Source organism: Molossus molossus, unplaced genomic scaffold (assembly GCF_014108415.1).
Source record: "Molossus molossus isolate mMolMol1 unplaced genomic scaffold, mMolMol1.p scaffold_m16_p_10, whole genome shotgun sequence".
Classification (NCBI taxonomy): domain Eukaryota; kingdom Metazoa; phylum Chordata; class Mammalia; order Chiroptera; family Molossidae; genus Molossus; species Molossus molossus.
The window spans coordinates 23483880-23502474 of record NW_023425345.1 but is presented as its reverse complement, the minus strand read 5'-3'; the positions used below and the strand labels follow the sequence as shown (position 1 = coordinate 23502474).

The 18595-nt window shown below is 37.1% G+C and overlaps 1 protein-coding gene across 2 annotated transcripts; it reads left to right on the top strand.

Moving 5' to 3' along the window:
* The first annotated feature begins 2220 nt into the window (after positions 1-2220).
* OLR1 (oxidized low density lipoprotein receptor 1) lies at positions 2221-14991 on the top strand. Of its 2 annotated transcripts, XM_036252282.1 has the most exons (6): positions 2221-2333; positions 5144-5245; positions 8384-8629; positions 13169-13308; positions 13610-13725; positions 13976-14991. In XM_036252282.1, exons 1-6 carry the CDS (start codon positions 2258-2260, stop codon positions 14118-14120), a joined length of 825 nt encoding a protein of 274 aa, XP_036108175.1. In that variant the 5' UTR covers positions 2221-2257; the 3' UTR covers positions 14121-14991. The 2 variants fall into 2 exon arrangements, with proteins under 2 accessions (XP_036108175.1, XP_036108176.1); XM_036252283.1 differs by lacking the exon at positions 5144-5245.
* The last annotated feature ends 3604 nt before the right edge of the window (positions 14992-18595 follow it).

Sequence of the window (18595 nt, the reverse complement as noted above, 5' to 3'; positions counted from 1 at the left end):
TCTCCAGACCCCTCCATGCTGTCTTAAAGGGTAAGAGATCCTTCTTTTCTACAGCTGCATAGTATTTCATTGTGTATATGTACCACAGTTCTTTTATCCACTCATCTACTGATGGACACTTGGGCTGTTTCCAGATCTTAGCTATTATAAATAGTGCTGCTATGAACATAGGGGTCTCGCCCCTCTTACCAGACTCTAGGTGGCTTCTTTCCTTCCTTTTTAGAAGTCTTCCCTTCAGCTGAAACTTAGTTGGTAATTCCAAGTGAATGTTCCCCAATTTAGTTTTATTTTCAGTCTGGCTCTGGGAAGAGATGCAAGAAAGATCTGCCTATGCAGTTGCCATCTTCCAGCCCACCCCGTGATTTTTCTTAATAGTTTCCTAGATATTTCATTTATTTATATACTTATCTCCAATGTTTCTTATGTGTCCCTTTCCTTTTATTATTATTTTTCCTGGCATAGTTTAAAGTAAATCCCAGATATCATATTACTTTTTCCATAAATACTCCAGAAGATTTCTCTAATATATAAGGATTTTTTTATTAATTAAAATTTATTTTTGTTACAAATGTTTCTCCTTTTCCCCCACTGACACCCCTCCCCCACCCTCCCTGCCCTGTCCCCAGCTTTGTTGTCCATGTCCATTGTTCATGCATACATGCATATAAGTTCTGTGGTTTATCTCCCCCACCACCACCTCTTCTGGGAATAGTCAGTCTGTACCCCACTTCCACATCTCTGGGACTACCCCGTTCCTCAGACTGTTATGTTCATTATATTCCACAAATAAGTGAGATCATGTGATATTTGTCTTTCTCTGCTTGGCTTGTTTTGCTTAGAATAATACTCTCCAGGTCCCTCCATGTCGTCTCAAAGGATAAGAGATCTTTCTTTCTTACAGCTGCATAGTACTCCATTGTGTATATGTACCACCACTTTTTTATCCATTCGTCTACTGATGGACATTTGGGCTGTTTTCAGATCTTAGCTATTGTAAATAGTGCTGCAACAAACATGAGGTTACATATATTCTTTCTGATTGGTGTTTGAGGCTTCTTAGGGTATATTCCTAGAAGTGAGATCACTGGGTCAAATGACAGTTCAATTTTTAATTTTTTGAGGTAACACCATAGTGTTTTCCATAGTGGCTGCACCAGTCTGCATTCCCACCAGCAGTGTACTAGAGTCCCCTTTTCTCCACACCCTCGCCAACACTTGTTGTTTGATGATTTGTTGATGGCGGCCATTCATTGTGGCTTTAATTTGCATCTCTCTAATAATTAGTGACACTGAGCATTTTTTATATGTCTCCTGGCCATTTGTATATCCTGTTGGGAGAAGTGTCTATTCAGGTCCTCTGCACATTTTTAATTAGATTGTAGTCTTTTTTTTGTTGAGTTGTATGAGTACTCTACAGATTTTGGATATTAACCCCTTATCTAATGTATAATTGGCAAATATATTCTCCCAGAGAGTGTATTCCCTGTTTATTTTGCTGTGCAGAAGCTTTTTAGTCTGATGCAGTCCCATTTATTAATTTTTGTAGTTTCTGGGGATGGGTCTCAGCTGCTAGTCTGTGCTTCTGTTGCCTGGGCATGGATTTCTGCTCCCCAGCCTCTGTTGCTGGGGGTATATCTTGACTCTGATCAGGCTGCTATACTATACTGTCACTATGTGAATAATAACCCTAATTAAGTTCTAAAATTACCCTGGTCATCATGGCTGAAGATAAGAATCATATATGATTAACCCCAGAATTTCTAAGTCTATTTCCAATTAATACAATCAAAATTAAAAAGGAAAATGTGAGACTTATAAAAACAGTATAGAGAGAGTCTGCTACATTAAAATAAACAAGCAAATATGGCCTTTGGAATCAAACAACTAGTCTAAATGTACACTTTTTCACAAATTTAGTGCATCTTACTAATTTGAGTTTCAGTTTCCTTACCTGAAGAGTGGGTGCAAATTCCTCTCCTCTGATGCTCACAGAAAATATACATTTTTTCCTTTCATAAGTTACTTAGTGAAATATCCTGAAATATTATCAGAATCACCACTTTCCCTGCCGGTGATAGAAATAACACAAGACTTTGCATCAGCAAATATGAAGCAAAGCCTCTCCTTCCTCCCACCAGTGATTGTGTCATTCTATTAGATAGCAGCAGCTATTTAAACAGTCCAGCAAGAGCTCACACATTTTCACTTTGTGGAAGTTGTTGACTGCTTTACTCTCTCATTCTTGGAGTGTTTGAATATGACTTTTGATGATCTTAAGAGCACGACTATGAAGGATACACCTGATCAGAAGACAAATGGAGAGGAAGTTAAAGGTACTAGGAGTGGGCATATATGTATGTACAGGGACAGAATCCCAGGACTAGCTTAAAATGTATATTAACTGAATATAGAATTAGATAGCTAAAACATGACTATAGAATTAATAACACTTAAAAGAAAAGCAAATCTATCAGATACAATGAAGATGAAGAAGAAGATGATGATAATGATGAATGAACTAACTTGGTTTGCATGGTGATGTAGTAGACAATGATGATAAGTAACTTTTATTGAACATTTACTATGTTTCATGCTATTCATTTTACATGCTTTATTTCTCTGAATCTTCACTCCCTAAGAATTAATACTATTATTATCTTCCTTTAACAGAGGACTAACTGGGAAGCAGGTTTCACAAAATTAACCACTTTTATGCAGCTAGTAAATGGTAGAGCTAGGATTGAATCAAAATCTCCCATTTATCCAGAATCCAATCCATCAGATGGTTCAAAAAATGTTGAATTTACCCAGTGTATACAGTGATGATGTTTATAACAGTCCTTGAGGCATTGCAAAAACTGAATGTATTTCATGAATTTTCCAAAGCAGATAATATAATATTTAGTATGGTTTAGCATAAATTGTGTTGTATTGTCTACCACTGCTTTAAAAAATTATAATTTGTTTGATATATAGTAAGTTAAACTGCTTAAGTAAAAACTAATTATAATCCCCAATCCACAGACAATCTAGATAAATTGCTTTTATCTTATATTCATTTTGAGAGAAAGGAACAAAATATAAAAAGGAAAGTCATACAAATAAAGCCATACAAATTTGGATAAGGAATTCCAGGTCATGTTTTCATAAACAAAATAGGAATTTCTCTCCATAGCAAAAAAAAGTGTGAACATGGGATAATTTAACATTTGAACTAATGAACTTAATTTGATATGAAAACAGTACTGGCATTTGTAAGTAAACCTACAAGCTAACAGTAGTCATTTGCTCATTCATTCATTCATTCATTCATTCTTCATGTAGTAAATACTGAGGGCCTGACTGTTACCACAATTATGAAGTAAATTCTTTTCTTAGAACCTGTTTAGATCAATCACCTACTGCACAAGATCTGACTGCTTTCTAATTAGAAAATCACTAGGAGAGTAGGGGTTGGATGGATGGGCTCTACCTACCAAGGAGATAGGACAAAGGGTGGACTTTAGAAATGGGAACATGTGCCTTCCCTGCACTGGTGTGGACCCTGTGGCTTCTAAAAATTCAGTTTATCACTCAAGAGTGTTGGGCATACTTGATCACCTAGAGTATGTACCTTTATAGAATAGATACTGACCAAGGAACATGTTGATTGAAATATTTACACAGATATTTGCCCCTAAGAGTAGGATTAGGCTATTATTTGCATAGACACAACTATCTTCTCCTTCTCTGCTAATTTGCCATACATATCTAGAAACTTAATAACTTTGAATCAGTAAATGAATATTCCTTACTGTGAAAAATTCTGGTTTTTTTTTTTTTTTTTTCATCATCTGTAGAGCCTAACAGAAATGCTTCTGACACATAAAAACTTTGTAAATGTATTTGACCATTGGTTGATTTATATCATTACCCATTTATACTGGATATTTTGTGATGTAATGTTTCAAGTCATGTAGCTAGTGACAATTGGATTAAAGAACTAAGTTGGGATCTTAGTGGCTGTATGATCTTAGCAAGTCACTAAGCCTTTCAGTTTCCTTATATGCAAATACAGGATAACATATCAGTGCCTCATTTATTTATCTTACAAGAAGAAGAGCCCAAACAAATACATTATATGAGATGTTTTCCTGCTGATCCCAAATATCTGTGCTTTTATAGTGACAGAACACATCATTAGTCATACACACACATATGAGTTACATAATTTTGCTTCTATATTAATGATGATTTTTTTTTTAAATTTTTTTTTTATCCTCATCCGAGGACATTTTTCCATTTTTTGTACAGACAGAGTGGGAGGGAGAGAGAGGAAAACATCGATGTGAAAGGGACACATCGAGTGGCTGCCACCCACACAACCAACCAGGGCCGGGGACAAACTGCAACCGAGGTACGTGCCCTTAGCGGGAACCGAACCTGGGTCTCTCTGGACCGCAGGTGGACGCTCTAACCACTGAGCCAAACCGGCCAGGGCGATGATTTTTTTTCTTGTAACAACAGGGCCACAGCTTGTGTAAGTATAGAACATGACATTAATATGAATCAAGTGAATATTGAGGTTTCATTTCTAGTTCTCTTTGCTCATTAATCTCCATTCCAAGATGTAATTTTAATGAAATAAGAGTTGAATAGCACAACATTATGTTATAATTTTTTGAGACAATATAAGTTAATTGATTAAAGCTTATTTGCCTGACATCAGACATTCATGTATGGCATGTTACTTATAAAGCGCACTTGTGTGTGTGTGTGTGTGTGTGCATAGACTTGCTGTATATTAAAAACATTAGACTCTGCTCTGTGAACATAGTTGATCCAAGCAAGCTGGAGTGAGAATTTCTTGAAGAGTCATTGTCAGGGGGAGTTGACAAAGTATAACCTTTAGAATCAGATACTTATAGTCAACTATCTAGTATTAAATCCTGGATCTTTAATTGTGTCAGTGAGTAAATTATTTAAATTCTTTAATTGTCCAGATATTTTCCATCTGTAAATATGGACAATGAATTATTTGCAGAGTCTTTGGGAGGACTAAAGTAAGTAATGCAAAGTATCAGATACAGATAAGATCCAAAGAATGGTTTGATGAATTGCCTCTATCCTTTTGTCTTTCTGATTCTATCCTCTGTCACTCTAGGTCTTCATTTTCTTTCTTTTCGGTGCTGGTGCCCCTTGGCTGTGACTCTAGGGATCCTTTCTCTGGGATTAATGGTGACCATCATAATGTTGACAATACAATGTAAGTGCTGACACAGGGAAGTGATGGAAGAAAAATAATGAAAGTTTATAAACATGGCTTGTATATTGGTTTCAGAATACCTACAAACAACCTTGATTTAGATACATTTTAGACAAACTGTTTTTAGAATGAGAGGGAAGATGAAGGTTATATTGTGCTAGTATCTGAAACTGATTGAGGCATAAAATGAAGCTTATGCACTTCAGGTTTTTGTTTAGATTAGTTTTCACAACTTTATGGGTAGAACCTATGTAAATCCTAAAACAATGAGAAAGAAAAATAATTTGAAGCTAATTATTCACAAGATCATCTGAGAGACCCCAAAGCAAAAGAAACCTCATTTAGCTCCTGTTGAGTTGATTAATAGATTATTAAATACCAATTTAAAGTTAAGAACCAGAAACAAAGTTTTAATAAATAAAACATTAAAAGAAACATACTTCAAATTTATTGTATGGACATTTTGGAAAGAGGTTGTTTAGAGAAAAAGAAGTGAAAGAAAGAAGTGGCCAAGGAGGAAAGGAAACGGAGCCGATTCTCCACCTGTGTATTTAGATTGTAGATCTGAGTTATTTCGGCTCTCTAGACCCAGGTTATCAGGCCTTTAAAGTGCTATTTCTTTTTCAATTGTTGTTTAAGGTCACAAACCATTTATTTTTTCAATCGATTAGGCACTAAGGCCTTTCCTAATGATGGGAGAAGTACCCTTGAGGAGATTGGAAGAATCTTACTCTGGGGCTCTGATCCCTTTACAACAAGGTCAAATCTTGCCTTCACAGCAGGGAGACTGCTTTGTACTGAACCATCAAGCTCCTAGAACTGAGATATTTGATCCTTCACATTGCTGCCTACTTGATTTCACAACCTTTATCTCATCTCCACACTTTCTAAAATGTGCTGTGGCAAAACAAAACAAAATTCGAGACTCTTAAGAGACAGACACTTAAAATAATTCTGTAGGAAGATGTCTCAAAAAGAGAGTGAGTATCATAGTTCCTAAATAAAATTAGGAAGTCTGAAAAGGTAGAAAGAGATGACAGAAGAATGAAGACACAAATATAGTAAATCATTAATGACATTCCTACTGGGAGTCACTAATTCTGGTTGGTGACTATTTGTAGATGGTCTATATTTTAATTATGCCACTGATACTTACCTTGAAATTGCTCTTAACTTTTGTGTAACTAAATAACAAGTAAAACCTTGATAATATTTTAACCACAAGCATCTGTGACAGTTCCAAATTTTTAAAAAATATGTATTACAGAAATATCAAAAAACTTTCAAATCTATAATTTTTTAGTAAATTTGAGTTATTTTCCAGCAATTTATTTGTTGTCAGAATAGATTGATTCAATTGTTTGATTTCTTCAAAATCCAGTAGCGGGATTTTTATTGGGGACTAGAAATGAAATCTTTTTTTTTTTTTTTAATTTATCTTTATTGTTGAAAGTCTTATAGATGTCCATCTTTTTTCCCCCATTGACACCCTCCTCCCCACTCCTGCCCTGCCCTGCCTTCACTGCACTGTCGTCTGTGTCGTCTATGCATATATACATGTAGGTTCTTTTGTTTATCTCTTCTGGCCCCTCCTCTCCTCTTTCCTCTGAGGTTTTTCAGTCTGTTCCCTACTTCCATGTCTCTGGATCTATTTTGTTCGTCAGTTTAATTTGTTCATTAGATTCCACAAATAAGTGAGATCATGTGGTACTTGTCTTTCTCTGACTGGCTTATTTCGCTTGACATAATACTCTGCAGGCCCCTCCATGTCATCCCCCAAAATTAGAGATCTTTCTTTCTTACCACTGCATAGTATTCCATTGTGTAAATGTACCACAGTTTTTTTATCCACTCATCTACTGATGAACACTTGGGCTGTTTCCAGATCTTAGCAATTGTAAATAGCGCTGCTATGAACATAGGAGTACATATATTCTTTCTGATTGGTGTTTCAGGCTTCTTAGAATATATTCCTAGAAGTGGGATCACTCAGTCAAATGGCAGTTTTATTTTTAATTTTTTGAGGAAATATATTTTTTCCATAGTGGCTGCACCAGTCTGCATTCCCATCAGCAGTGTACTAGAGTACCCTTTTCTCCACACACTCGCCAACACTTGTTGTTTGATGATTTTTGATGGCAGCCGTTCTGACAGGTGTAAGGTAATACCTCATAATTGTTTTAATTTGCATCTCTCTAATAATTAATGACACTGAGCAAGTTTTCATATGTGTCGTGGCCATTTGTATATTCTGTTGGGAGAAGTGTTTATTCAGGTCCTCTGCCCATTTTTATTTGGATTGTAGTCTTCTTTCTGTTGAGTTGTGTGAGTGCTCTACAGATTTTGGATACTAACCCTTTATCCAATTTATAATTGGCAAATATGTTCTCCCAGAGAGTGGGTTCCCTTTTCGTTTTGATGCTGGTTTCTTTTGCTGTGCAGAAGCTTTTTAGTTTGATGTAGTCCCATTTATTAATTTTTTCTTTTGTTTCTCTTGCTCTTGGTGATGTATCAGTGAAAATTCTGCTATTTCTGATGTCTGAGATTTTGCTGCCTACACTTTCTTCTAGGATTTTTATGGTTTCATGAGTTACATTTTAGTTTTTTATCCATTTTGAGTTTGTCCTTGTGTATGGTGTAAGTTGGTTTTTTCGCATGTACCTGTTCAATTTCCCCCACACCATTTATTAGAGACTGTCTACTCCATTGTATCCTCTTGCCCCCTTTGTCGATTGTTAATTGTGCATAATATCTTGTGTTGATTTTTTTTTTTTTAAATCCTCACCCGAGGACATTTTTCCATCTTCTATTCAGGTCGAGTGGGAGGGAGAGAGAGGAAGAGAGAGAGAGAGAGAGAAACATCGATGTGAAAGGAACACATCGAGTGGCTGCCACCCGCACAACCGACCAGGGCCGGGGACAAACTGCAACCGAGGTACGCGCCCTTAGCGGGAACCGAACCCGGGTCTCTCAGGACCGCAGGCCGACACTCTAACCGCTGAGCCAAACCGGCCAGGGCTCTTGTGTTGATTTTTGAGTTCTCTCTTCTATCCCATTGATCTAAATGCCTGTTCTTGTGCTAGTACCAAGTTATTTTGATTACGATGGCTATAAGATCTTAATTCAGTTACAATTTAGTATCCCAGGTATCTGATCTTCTAAAGCAACAGCAAGCAAACCTTACTGACAAGGAAAATATACTGGAGGGACAGATTTCAGCCCAGAAGCAGGAGAAAAAGGCATGCCATGAGTTACAGAGAGAGCTCAAGGAGATGATTGAAACCCTTGCCCAGAAGCTGGATGAGAAATCGAAAAAACTAATGGAACTTCATCAACAGAACCTGAATCTCCAAGAAGCTTTAAAGGAAGCAGCAAATTTTTCAGGTATGTGTTAGAAGCTCCTTTAATTAATCTTAACTCGTTTTTGGAAAAACCTCTAGGCACAAAACCGGCATATTGATGCATGTATCATTTTTACATAATGTTACAACATCATTTCATAATGTTCTACAGCAGAAGTTCTCTATTTCTATTATCCTCACCATATCCTCCATCAAATTCTTGAGATATCAGATTTAATTAAGCATACTTTTGGTGGATTTAAATTTTTCTTTCTCATAATAGTTTTATTTCTTTGTAAAATTCTAGTTTAAAGATTTTTTGGGAAGAATCCTTCTACCCTTACCCCTTGCCACAAAATCTCATTTCATTGCATTCACTGAATTCCTTTCCTAAAGAGTCTCCTTTGTCCCTGAAATTCCTACCTTTACTTTGGCTTTATTCTATAGCACTATTTCCTAAAGTGTATGACATCAATTTTAATTGAATCACTGAAGATAGGTTGGCTTAGAAGTGCTTGGTAGATAGTTCAAATTAGTGAAAAATCTGAGGGGCCCAGGAAGTCACTTTATAGGAGAAGGATTGAATTGATCTCTGCTGTGTGTAATGGACTCAGGAGGCAGGTCGAAATAGTAGCATATATAAGAAAAAGATGATACTATGAATTCTGAGGTTATTATGAAATTATCTGACTTACTTAGTCTTTCTAGAGTGTGTAATTAAGACAGGCATATGCTTTTAGTAATAAGGAAAGTTAGAGGGTGTGAGATGAAGTATGTTGCTTCCTTGAAGCATTAATAACTACCACTAAAAACAGAGATATCTCCAGTTTCTTGCTTGTACAGCTCAGTTAGTCTCAACCATGTGATTTCTTTGAATATTATGTAATAACAGTCCACAGATAACTATATGATACCTTTATTTTGTAGATGAAAAATTGAAACCCAGATAAGTTAAATGATAATAGTAATAAGTTAAGTTTTTCAGTTTATAAATCCCTTTAACATTTATAAGGTCATTTAAACTTACAAAATAAGCATAAATTTTTGGACAAACTTATCTTTAACTACTGTCAAATATGTATTTATTATTATTATTTTTAAATTTTTTAAATTGATTTTAGAGAGAGAGGGAGAAAGAGAGATAGAAACATCGATGACAGAGAACATCAATTGGCCGCCTCCTACATGCCCCTCACTGAGGATTTGGCCCACAACCTGGGCATGTGCCCTGACCGGGAATCGAACTGGTGACCTCTTGGTGCATGGGTCAATGCTCAACCACTGAGCCACATCAGCCAGGCATGTATTTAATCTCTTTAAGGGAGTTATTGAAGAAATAAAAAATACCCCATCTCAAAGAAGGCTTAAAGGAAGAAGGCTAGTATATAAATACAAATGTTTATAAAAGCAGACAGAGCTACATACCAGCTAATGGTTTATTTCACAGGTGGAGCTGTAAAAACATTTTTGTTTTTATCAGTTGGATGGAATTACATTTACATCAGGACCATGCAGAACCATCTCCCAGAGATGCCAGGCATAGATAACTAATTAAAAATAATAAGCAGTATGTCTTTCACCAATAGATATACTAGACAACATGCTCCATTCCTTGACAGTTTCAGGTAATGGCTAGTCAGTAGTAATACCAAAGATTTCATCAGGCAGATTTGAGATGATCAATAACATTAATAATAAAATACCATATGGAAAAAAGTGTCAGCTTTCTCAAGTTTGAGACAAATTTTATCTTTCTTACTGATAAGTCTGTGTCCCTCAGTGACATGAAGAGGGAGGGATGCTGAGAAGTTACATATGTGGTTTGCTTGAAGTTATCCAGCTGGAAAGATTCAGGGTCTTTGTAATAACAGACTTTACACTTAGCTCCAGAATTAGTGGTGCTTCTCAACCTTGAGTGTACAAAATTATCACCCAAGTAGCTTTTCAAAAATGGCAGGTTTACCCCAATATATGTATCAGAAAGCCTTGTGGGGCACCAAGAAATATTTCCTCAATTGACTCCACCTCAGAGGTTTGACAGGTCGTCTGATGTGGGGATTAAACACACGGACACTCGAATTAGACTGCCTGGGTTCCAACTTCGTTTTCTCTGTCTGTCAAATGAAGAAAGTAAACGGAACCTCTGTTACAGTGTTGTTATGAGGATTAGACAAGTTAATAGATGTAAAGTATGGCCAACAGTTTTTATATTTATTAAATAAAAACAATTAAATAGTAAATAAATAATAATTAAAATAAATACAGGTGGTTTCTGTACCATATATTGGGATATGTCTTCCTCACTTTGTCATAGATGGGAAAACCTGCCTAGGTTGCCTTTTAGTCCACACAAACCAATACAGCAGTGAGCAAAAATAGGTTAATAATAATAATGATAAATAATACAATAATTAATAAATGAATAACGATACAAGAATAAATTCTGTGTTTCATGTACTCACAACTGTAAAACTACTTTTGCCTACCCTATATATGTTTTCCTTTTACATGAAATGACGGACCAGGCAAAATAAAAAGTAAAAACTTGCTTTCGGTGCCTTCACCCTATTCTTTCCATGTCCTTCCTCATTCACTTTTTTTTTTTTTTTTTTTATCCTCACCTGAGAATACTTTTCCATTTTTGTACAGATAGAGTGGGAGGGAGAGAGAGGAAGGGAGAGAGAGAGAGAAACATCGACGTGAAGGGACACATCGAGTGGCTGCCACCCGCACGACCAACCAGGGCCGGGGACAAACTGCAACCGAAGTACATGCCCTTAGAGGGAACTGAACCCGGGTCTCTCCGGACTGCAGGTCGACGCTCTAACCGCTGAGCCAAACTGGCCAGGGCATTCCTCATTCACTTTCTTCCTCCATAGCTCATACCCTCCTACTTTCTCCTCTCTGATAAAGCGTACTCTTATAAAATTATCTAATGACTTTATGCCACAGTGAAAATTCAAATTAAAATGTTGCCTTTCTCAAGGATTTTAGTTGTTTTTATTTTTTGATATAGCATAGACCAAGGGACTCTATTTCTTATTAAAGAGATTCCAGTGCTACTAACACAGTGAAGAGTTGATGATGATGATGATGAGGAGGAGGAGGAGGAGGAGGAGGAGAAGGAGGAGTAGGAGGGAGAGAAGGGAGAGGAGGGAGAGGAGGAGGATTTGGGGTTCTTCAAAGTATCCATAAACATATTGACATTGATAAATTTCACCTATTGCCTAAGCCCTCGGTTGAGCTTTTGGGAGTCTGTGAGGATTTTGCAAATGAAAACTCCCTGTTTTCTGAAATCTTACTGAAATTAAGCTGTTCACATTGTATCAATATACTGTTCTCGCTAGAACATCTTTATTTTAAAAAATATAGTGTGTACCACATATGCAACATTATTCTAATAACCACACTTAAAAATGAAAAAGAAACAGATACAAGTAATTTTAGTAACATTTTATTTAATCCAATATATTTGAAAAGTTTTCTAACACTAATCAGTATAAAAATTAATGGGATATTTTACTTTTTTTATCGTACTAATTTAAAAAATTTATGCATCTGTTTCACACTTATAGCACGTCTTAATGCAGACTGCCCATAATTCAAGTACTCAAGAGCCACATATGGGCTACTACATATACAACAAGTGTCTTAAATGAGGAAGCATGGTATTTAAACCTAAATCTATTATTTATTCAAAGACAGAAAGTTATAAACTACATAAGCATACTTTTAAAAAATCCTCACCTGAAGATATATTTATTGATTTGAGAGAGAGGGGTGGGGGGAGAGAGAGAGAGAGAGAGAGAGAGAGAGAGAGAGAGACATAGATGTGAGAGAGAAGCACTGATTTGTTGCTTACTACACATGTCCCAACCAGGGATTAAACCGAAAACCTAGGTATGTGCCCTGACCAGTAATCCAACCCCCAACCCTTTGGTGCATGGAACGATGCTCCAACCACCTGAGCCAGCTGGCCAGGGCCATAAGCATATCTTCAATAGCAGAATTGCTATTAAGTATTTTCCCAATTCTCACTTTCATTATCCCAAACTTAACTTTTGAAAAATAGATCAGATTCTAAAATTACACGCCAGCCCAAGCCTTGCATTTGTTTTTATCTTCACCCGAGGACATTTTTCTATTTATCATCAGACAGAGTGGGAGGGAGGGAAGGAGAGAGAGGGAGAGAGAGAAACATTGATGAGTCTCGCATTGACTGGCTACCTCTGGCACGACCCGACGAACTGCAGCCGAGGTACGTGCTCTTGACCAGAATGGAACCCACGACTCACTGGTCTGAGGGTCCTCACTCTCACCGCTGAGCCAAACTAGCCAGGGCCCAAGCCTTGCTTTTTAACAGCTGTGCTTTCTAATTTAGTTTACTAAAATCAGAATTCTTTTCCTTTTACTCCAAAAAGTGAGGTGTTTGCAGAGGTATAATTCTAATTCAGAAGCGATGGTATGCATGTGAGAATTCTGGGGGGAGACTTGATTTAAGCGTTATAGGGGAAAATGTATAAAAAAGTAATTATAGAAATATTTTTACTCAGGCGTAATTCACATATTCCACATTTTCTAGGTCCTTGTCCCCAAGACTGGCTCTGGCATGAAGAAAACTGTTACCTATTTTCCTCTAACCCATTTAATTGGGAAAAAAGCCAGGAGCACTGCTTGTCTTTGGATGCCCAGATGCTGAAAATTAACAGCACACATGATCTGGTGAGTTTTTATGGATGTGTGTAGGCGGTGTATTGACTTGGAGGGAAATCAATCAGGTTTCGGCCCTCCGTGGAGGGGCCCTGGTTTGAGAGTCAGAATACCTGTTTACTAGCTTAGCCTAGCCACAAATTCCATACATGGCCTTTGACGGACAGGTTATAGAATATCTCTAGGCTTCAATAAATGTTTCTGTGAAACCATCGAGAGGATATTAAAGATCTCTTTCAGTGCTTTAGTTTTGTGAATCTGTAAAACTACCACACTGACTCCAACATCAACTCAGACATGTTGCTCCCCACAGGAATTCATCAAGCAAGCGAGTGCCCATTCCAATTTCCCCTTCTGGACCGGGTTGTCTCTGAGAAAACCCAGCGACTCGTGGCTCTGGGAGGATGGCTCTCCTTTGATGCCCCACGTGTAAGTTCCCTGTTCTTTGCTGAACCTACCGGTGAAGTTACTGCAGACTTCCACACGATGCTCTTCCTGCCAGAGAGAAGCTCTGACAATTCCCCAGCGTCTCCTTCCCCACCCCCCTCACAAAGGGACCTGGCCTTTTCTGAAGTTTTCCTTCCCACAGTTATTACTGCGTTGAAACTTGGGACCAGGTTCAATTCTTGACACAAGGTGGCAGTAATCTTTTTTTTTTTTTGTCACCACCTACATACAGGTTTAGACTCCAGGGAGCTGTTACCCAGAAGTATCCTTCAGGCACCTGTGCATATATTCATAGAGGAATTGTTTTTGCTGAAAACTGCATTTTAAATGCCTACAGTATATGTCAGAAGAAGGTGACTCTATTGAGAGTGCAGTGAATTTGAAGGCTCTGGAAGAAAAGGAGGAGCCCGTCTTTGGATTCTCTTCTGGAATTTTTAAGCTATTCTTCCTCACTTGGGTGCAAACCTTGAGAGCCCCCAAAACAGATGCTAGCTGACTGCAGAGCTCATAGCAGAAAACAGGGCTCCAGCCGCCAGATGCCTTTGTAGCAGAAGTTTCTATTCTATCTCTGTCTATATTTTTTCACCCATTGTCCAGAGCTTCCCAGCCAGCCTTTGGTCTCTCTTCCTTTTTATATTTTAATGTTTTGCACTTCTTCAAGCTCTGGGAACCCCCTCTACCTCGTTGCCATGTTCCCGTCACCCTCTTAAAACTGCATAGATGTTAGAACAGGGAGGCATTGCCCAACTGCAGACAGGGCGCAAAAAACAGGAAGCTGTGTGGGAAACAGAGCGCATGAAGAAATCGAAAAGGTCATAGTGAAATCAAGAAACTCACGTCCTCAACGTTAAAAGATACCACTTGTTGGTCTTTGAAATCCTGGTTTCTCTCCAGACTCTCCCACTTACACACACACACAAACACACACCCCATATCCTCACATTTTGGGGCAACTGGAATGTTTCAGGAAGTAATTAGAAATTGGACGGTCTTTTCTGTGAACTAATCTACAGTTAAATATCAGTTCCTGAATCAGTTATTTCTTCATCTTTTCTCTATCAAAAGGCAGCTTAATACCTTTAATTCTTCCAAATAGTATTAGTTAGATTCATGGGGTAGATGGCCCAGAGGGAAAAACAGTTAATTTTTTTTTTCTGCTGCAGTACATACCTTTTATTGATGACCTCCTCTCAATTCTGTTATACTATGCTATAATGAAGAAACACACAAGACCAAAAACTAATGACATTCAACTCTAGAGCAAACTGAGCCAGGTCTGAAAATATTACTGTATAGAAACAAATGGAATTAGAAATATTTCTTCTATTTTCAGTGCTTCTACTCACTTCTACCTTCCTTCACAGGTTAGCCTTTCCATCTGGTTACACATAATCTAAAAAAAAAAAAAAACCAAAACTTTTCAGATTTGTTATTTAAAACAAACAAACAAAAAAACTCTATCATCCCTAGGAAGACAAGAAAGATTTTCTTTTATTAGTAGACTTATAATAAACTGAACATATATAAAGTACACAACCAGTAAGTTTTCACATATGTAAACATGTTCCCTTGAAATCATCACCACCATCAGGATAGTGGGCATATCCACCGTCCCCTATTCATCACACTCCTCCCTCCCACCTCCCTCCAGACAGCTACTAATCTGCTTTTGGTTTGCAGTTTATAGTATTTTATATGAATAAAATCATACAGTATGCCTTTTTTCTTTATTTTTGTCTAGCTTCTTTCACTTAGCATAATTATGTTGAGATTCATCTCTCTTTTTGTTTTTATCAATTTTTCATTCCTTTTAAATGTTGATATTATTCTCTTATGTAAATAGACACAATTTGTTTATCCATTTACCTGTAGATACCATTTGGGTTCTTGAAAAGAACTATTACAAATAAAGCTGCTATGAACATTTGTGTACCAATCTTTGTGTGAACAGAATTTCTCTTCTCTTGAGTAAATATTTATAAAGGCAATGTTTTACATTCAGTAGGTGCACATTTAGCTGCTAAGGAACCGCCACACTGTTTTCCAGAGTGGTACCATTTTGCATTCCTGTTAGCAGTGTACTAATGTTCCAATTCCACTTCGTCAGTGTGTAGTCTTGGTCTGTCAGTCTTGTCATTTTAACCATTCTGACAAGTATGCAGTGGTATACCATCGTAGTTTTAATTCGCATTTCCTATCTGAAAAAGTTGACTTTTACATGCTTATTTATTATCTTTTTTTTTTATTTTTATTTATTTTTTTATCCTCACCAGAAGACATTTTTGCATTTATCTTCAGATAGAGCAGGAGGGAGAGAGGGAGGGAGAGAGAGAGAAACATCAATGTGAGAGAGACACATCGAGTGGTTGCCACCCACATGACCCCAGACCAGGGCTGGGGACAAACTGCAACCAAGGTATGTGCCCTTCGCGGGAACCAGACCGGGGACTCTCTGGTCTGCCAGCTGACGTTCTAACAGCTGAGCCAAACCAGCCAGGGCTATTTATTATTTTATATGCTTAGTTATTATTTGTATATTTTCCTGGATAAAGTCACCTAAAATTTTTTTGAGAATTTTTATTTGAGTTATTTGTTTTCTTATTATTGAGTTTTAAAAGCTCTTTGTACTCTGGATAAAAGTTTTTTAGTAGATATTGTTTTGATAAGATTTTTTTCAGTTTATACCTTTTTGTTGTTTTGTTCTCTGAACAGTGTACTCAGAAATGCAGAAGTTTTAGATTTTGATGAAGTCCACATTCTTGTTTCTATTTTTTCTAGAAGTTTGTTTCCTAACTTAAGGTCACATAAATTTTCTCCTATGTTTTCTTTGGGAAAATTTATAGTTTCAGATTTTACATAGAAATCTGTAACTTAATTTGTGTTAATTTGTGAGTTATGTATCAAAGTTCTTCTTCTTTTTTTTTTGTTTTTGTTTGTGGATATTCAATTATTTAAGTGACATTTGCTGAAAAGACACTATTTGTTCTTCACTACCTTGGCTTTGCACTTTGTCAACAATCAGTTATTCATATGTGCATCAGTCAATTTCAAGACTCTGTTCTGTTCCATTGATATATTTGTATATTTTTACACTGCCAGGGTATTTTGAATACAGTAATTTTATAATATATCTTGAAATAATTTAGCAGGAGTTCAACTTCTTTTTCAATCTTGTTTTGACTTATCTATGTTTTTGCATTTTCATGTTAATTTTTGAATTGCCTTGTCAATTTCAAAAACACTTTTCAAATTTTGAATGCAATTACATTAAATTTATAGATTAGTTTGAAAAATATTTAAACCTGTAAAATATTGATTTGTTCAACTCATGAACAAGGTGTATCTCTTCATTTATGTGGATTTTTTTTATTTCTCTCCACACTGTTTTGTAATTTTCTCTGTACAGATGTTTCCCATATTCTGCTAGATTATCATTACATATTTCCTATTTTCGATGCTAGCATAGATGATTTTGTTATAGTTTGTAATTTTAATTTCTATTGCTAACATAAAAAAATTACAGCATAGTTTTAGATACTAACTCAATATTCTGAAACCTGGATAAACTCACTTATTTCTTCTAGTAATATTTTTTATATATTCCTTGGATTTTCTACATATATAATTATGTTGTCTACTAATAAAAACACTTTTATTTCTTTCTTTCCAACCCGGATGCTTTGATTTTCTTTTGCTTGTTTTCATAGACTAGAACCTCCGGTTCAGTGGAGAGCAGAGTAGTGAAAGTGTGCACCCTTCTTTTGTTCTTTACGTTGGGAAGAAGCCATTCCGTGTTCTAGCCAGTGCTCCATAAACTCTGACCTTTCCCAGCCTTGCTGTAGGGAAAGGGAACTGTTCTCTGCCCTGGGTGAACACTGGGTGTTCTTTCCTGTATTCCTTTCGTAGGGTTCTTTCTCCGATCCCTCTGGTAGTTCCCTCGCACCGATGCTCTGATCCGTACCCTACTGGCTACTCTCGAGACCCTCTACAGATCTCTGGGTTCTCTCTCTGCGCAGCTCGTGGCTCTTTTGTATTCTCCTCTGAACTCTCGTGCCTTTGTCTTTCTCAGTGCAGGTGTTTGCCAGCATCCTCTTCAGTTCCCCTTCCCCGTGTGTGGCCTGCAAACTCTGTTAACATGGTAAGCTGGGCAACCACAGAGTTCACCTTCTTTCTTTTCCATCTCTCATGGATCATTGTTCTTTTTCCCCTTCTATTTCTAGTGTGTTTTGTTTTGTTTTTTATAATTCTTTAATATATTTGTTTGTCTTTGATTGGTTGGCTGTGTCAGGTTGGACGGTAAATCCAGTCTTTGTATTCCATCTGGTCCTAAGCAAAGGTGCAGGGGAAGAGTTTTGTAACTGGGTACTTAAGTTTCTCTTTCCAGTGAAGCTATTGGTATCAGAAAAAATTCTAGTCCCAGAATGAAAGAAGAATTTTTTGCCTCTGTATCTGGTTCAGTTTATATTTCCAAGCTGATGACAGAACTGTTTTCTTTTAATTTTTTTTTTTTTTTTTATCCTCACCCTAGGACATTTTTTCGTTTTTTGTTCAGATAGAGTGAAAGAAAGAGAGAGAAAGAGAGAGAAAGAGAGAGAGAGAGAGAGAGAGAGAGAGAGAGAAACATCGACGTGAAAGGGACACATCGAGTGGTTCCCACCCGCACGACCCAACCAGGGCCGGGGACAAACTGCAACCAAGGTACATGCCTTTAGCGGGAACCTGAACCCGGGTCTCTCTGCACCGCAGGCCCGACGCTCAAACCGCTGAGCCAAACTGGCCAGGGCCAGAGCTGTTTTCTTTAGTGAAACAGACAGTGCCTGTGAGCCACTATCAATTGCTCTTCCTGTTTCCC

What these genes read in the sequence shown, in the direction of transcription:
- OLR1 (XM_036252282.1), top strand. Translation starts at nt 2,258, where the DNA reads ATGACTTTTGATGATCTTAAGAGCACGACTATGAAGGATACACCTGAT. An exon ending in TTAACAGCACACATGATCTG is followed by an intron (nt 13,309 to 13,609) that starts GTGAGTTTTTAT and finishes TGCTCCCCACAG; the next exon opens with GAATTCATCAAGCAAGCGAG. An exon ending in TCTCCTTTGATGCCCCACGT is followed by an intron (nt 13,726 to 13,975) that starts GTAAGTTCCCTG and finishes ACCTACATACAG; the next exon opens with GTTTAGACTCCAGGGAGCTG.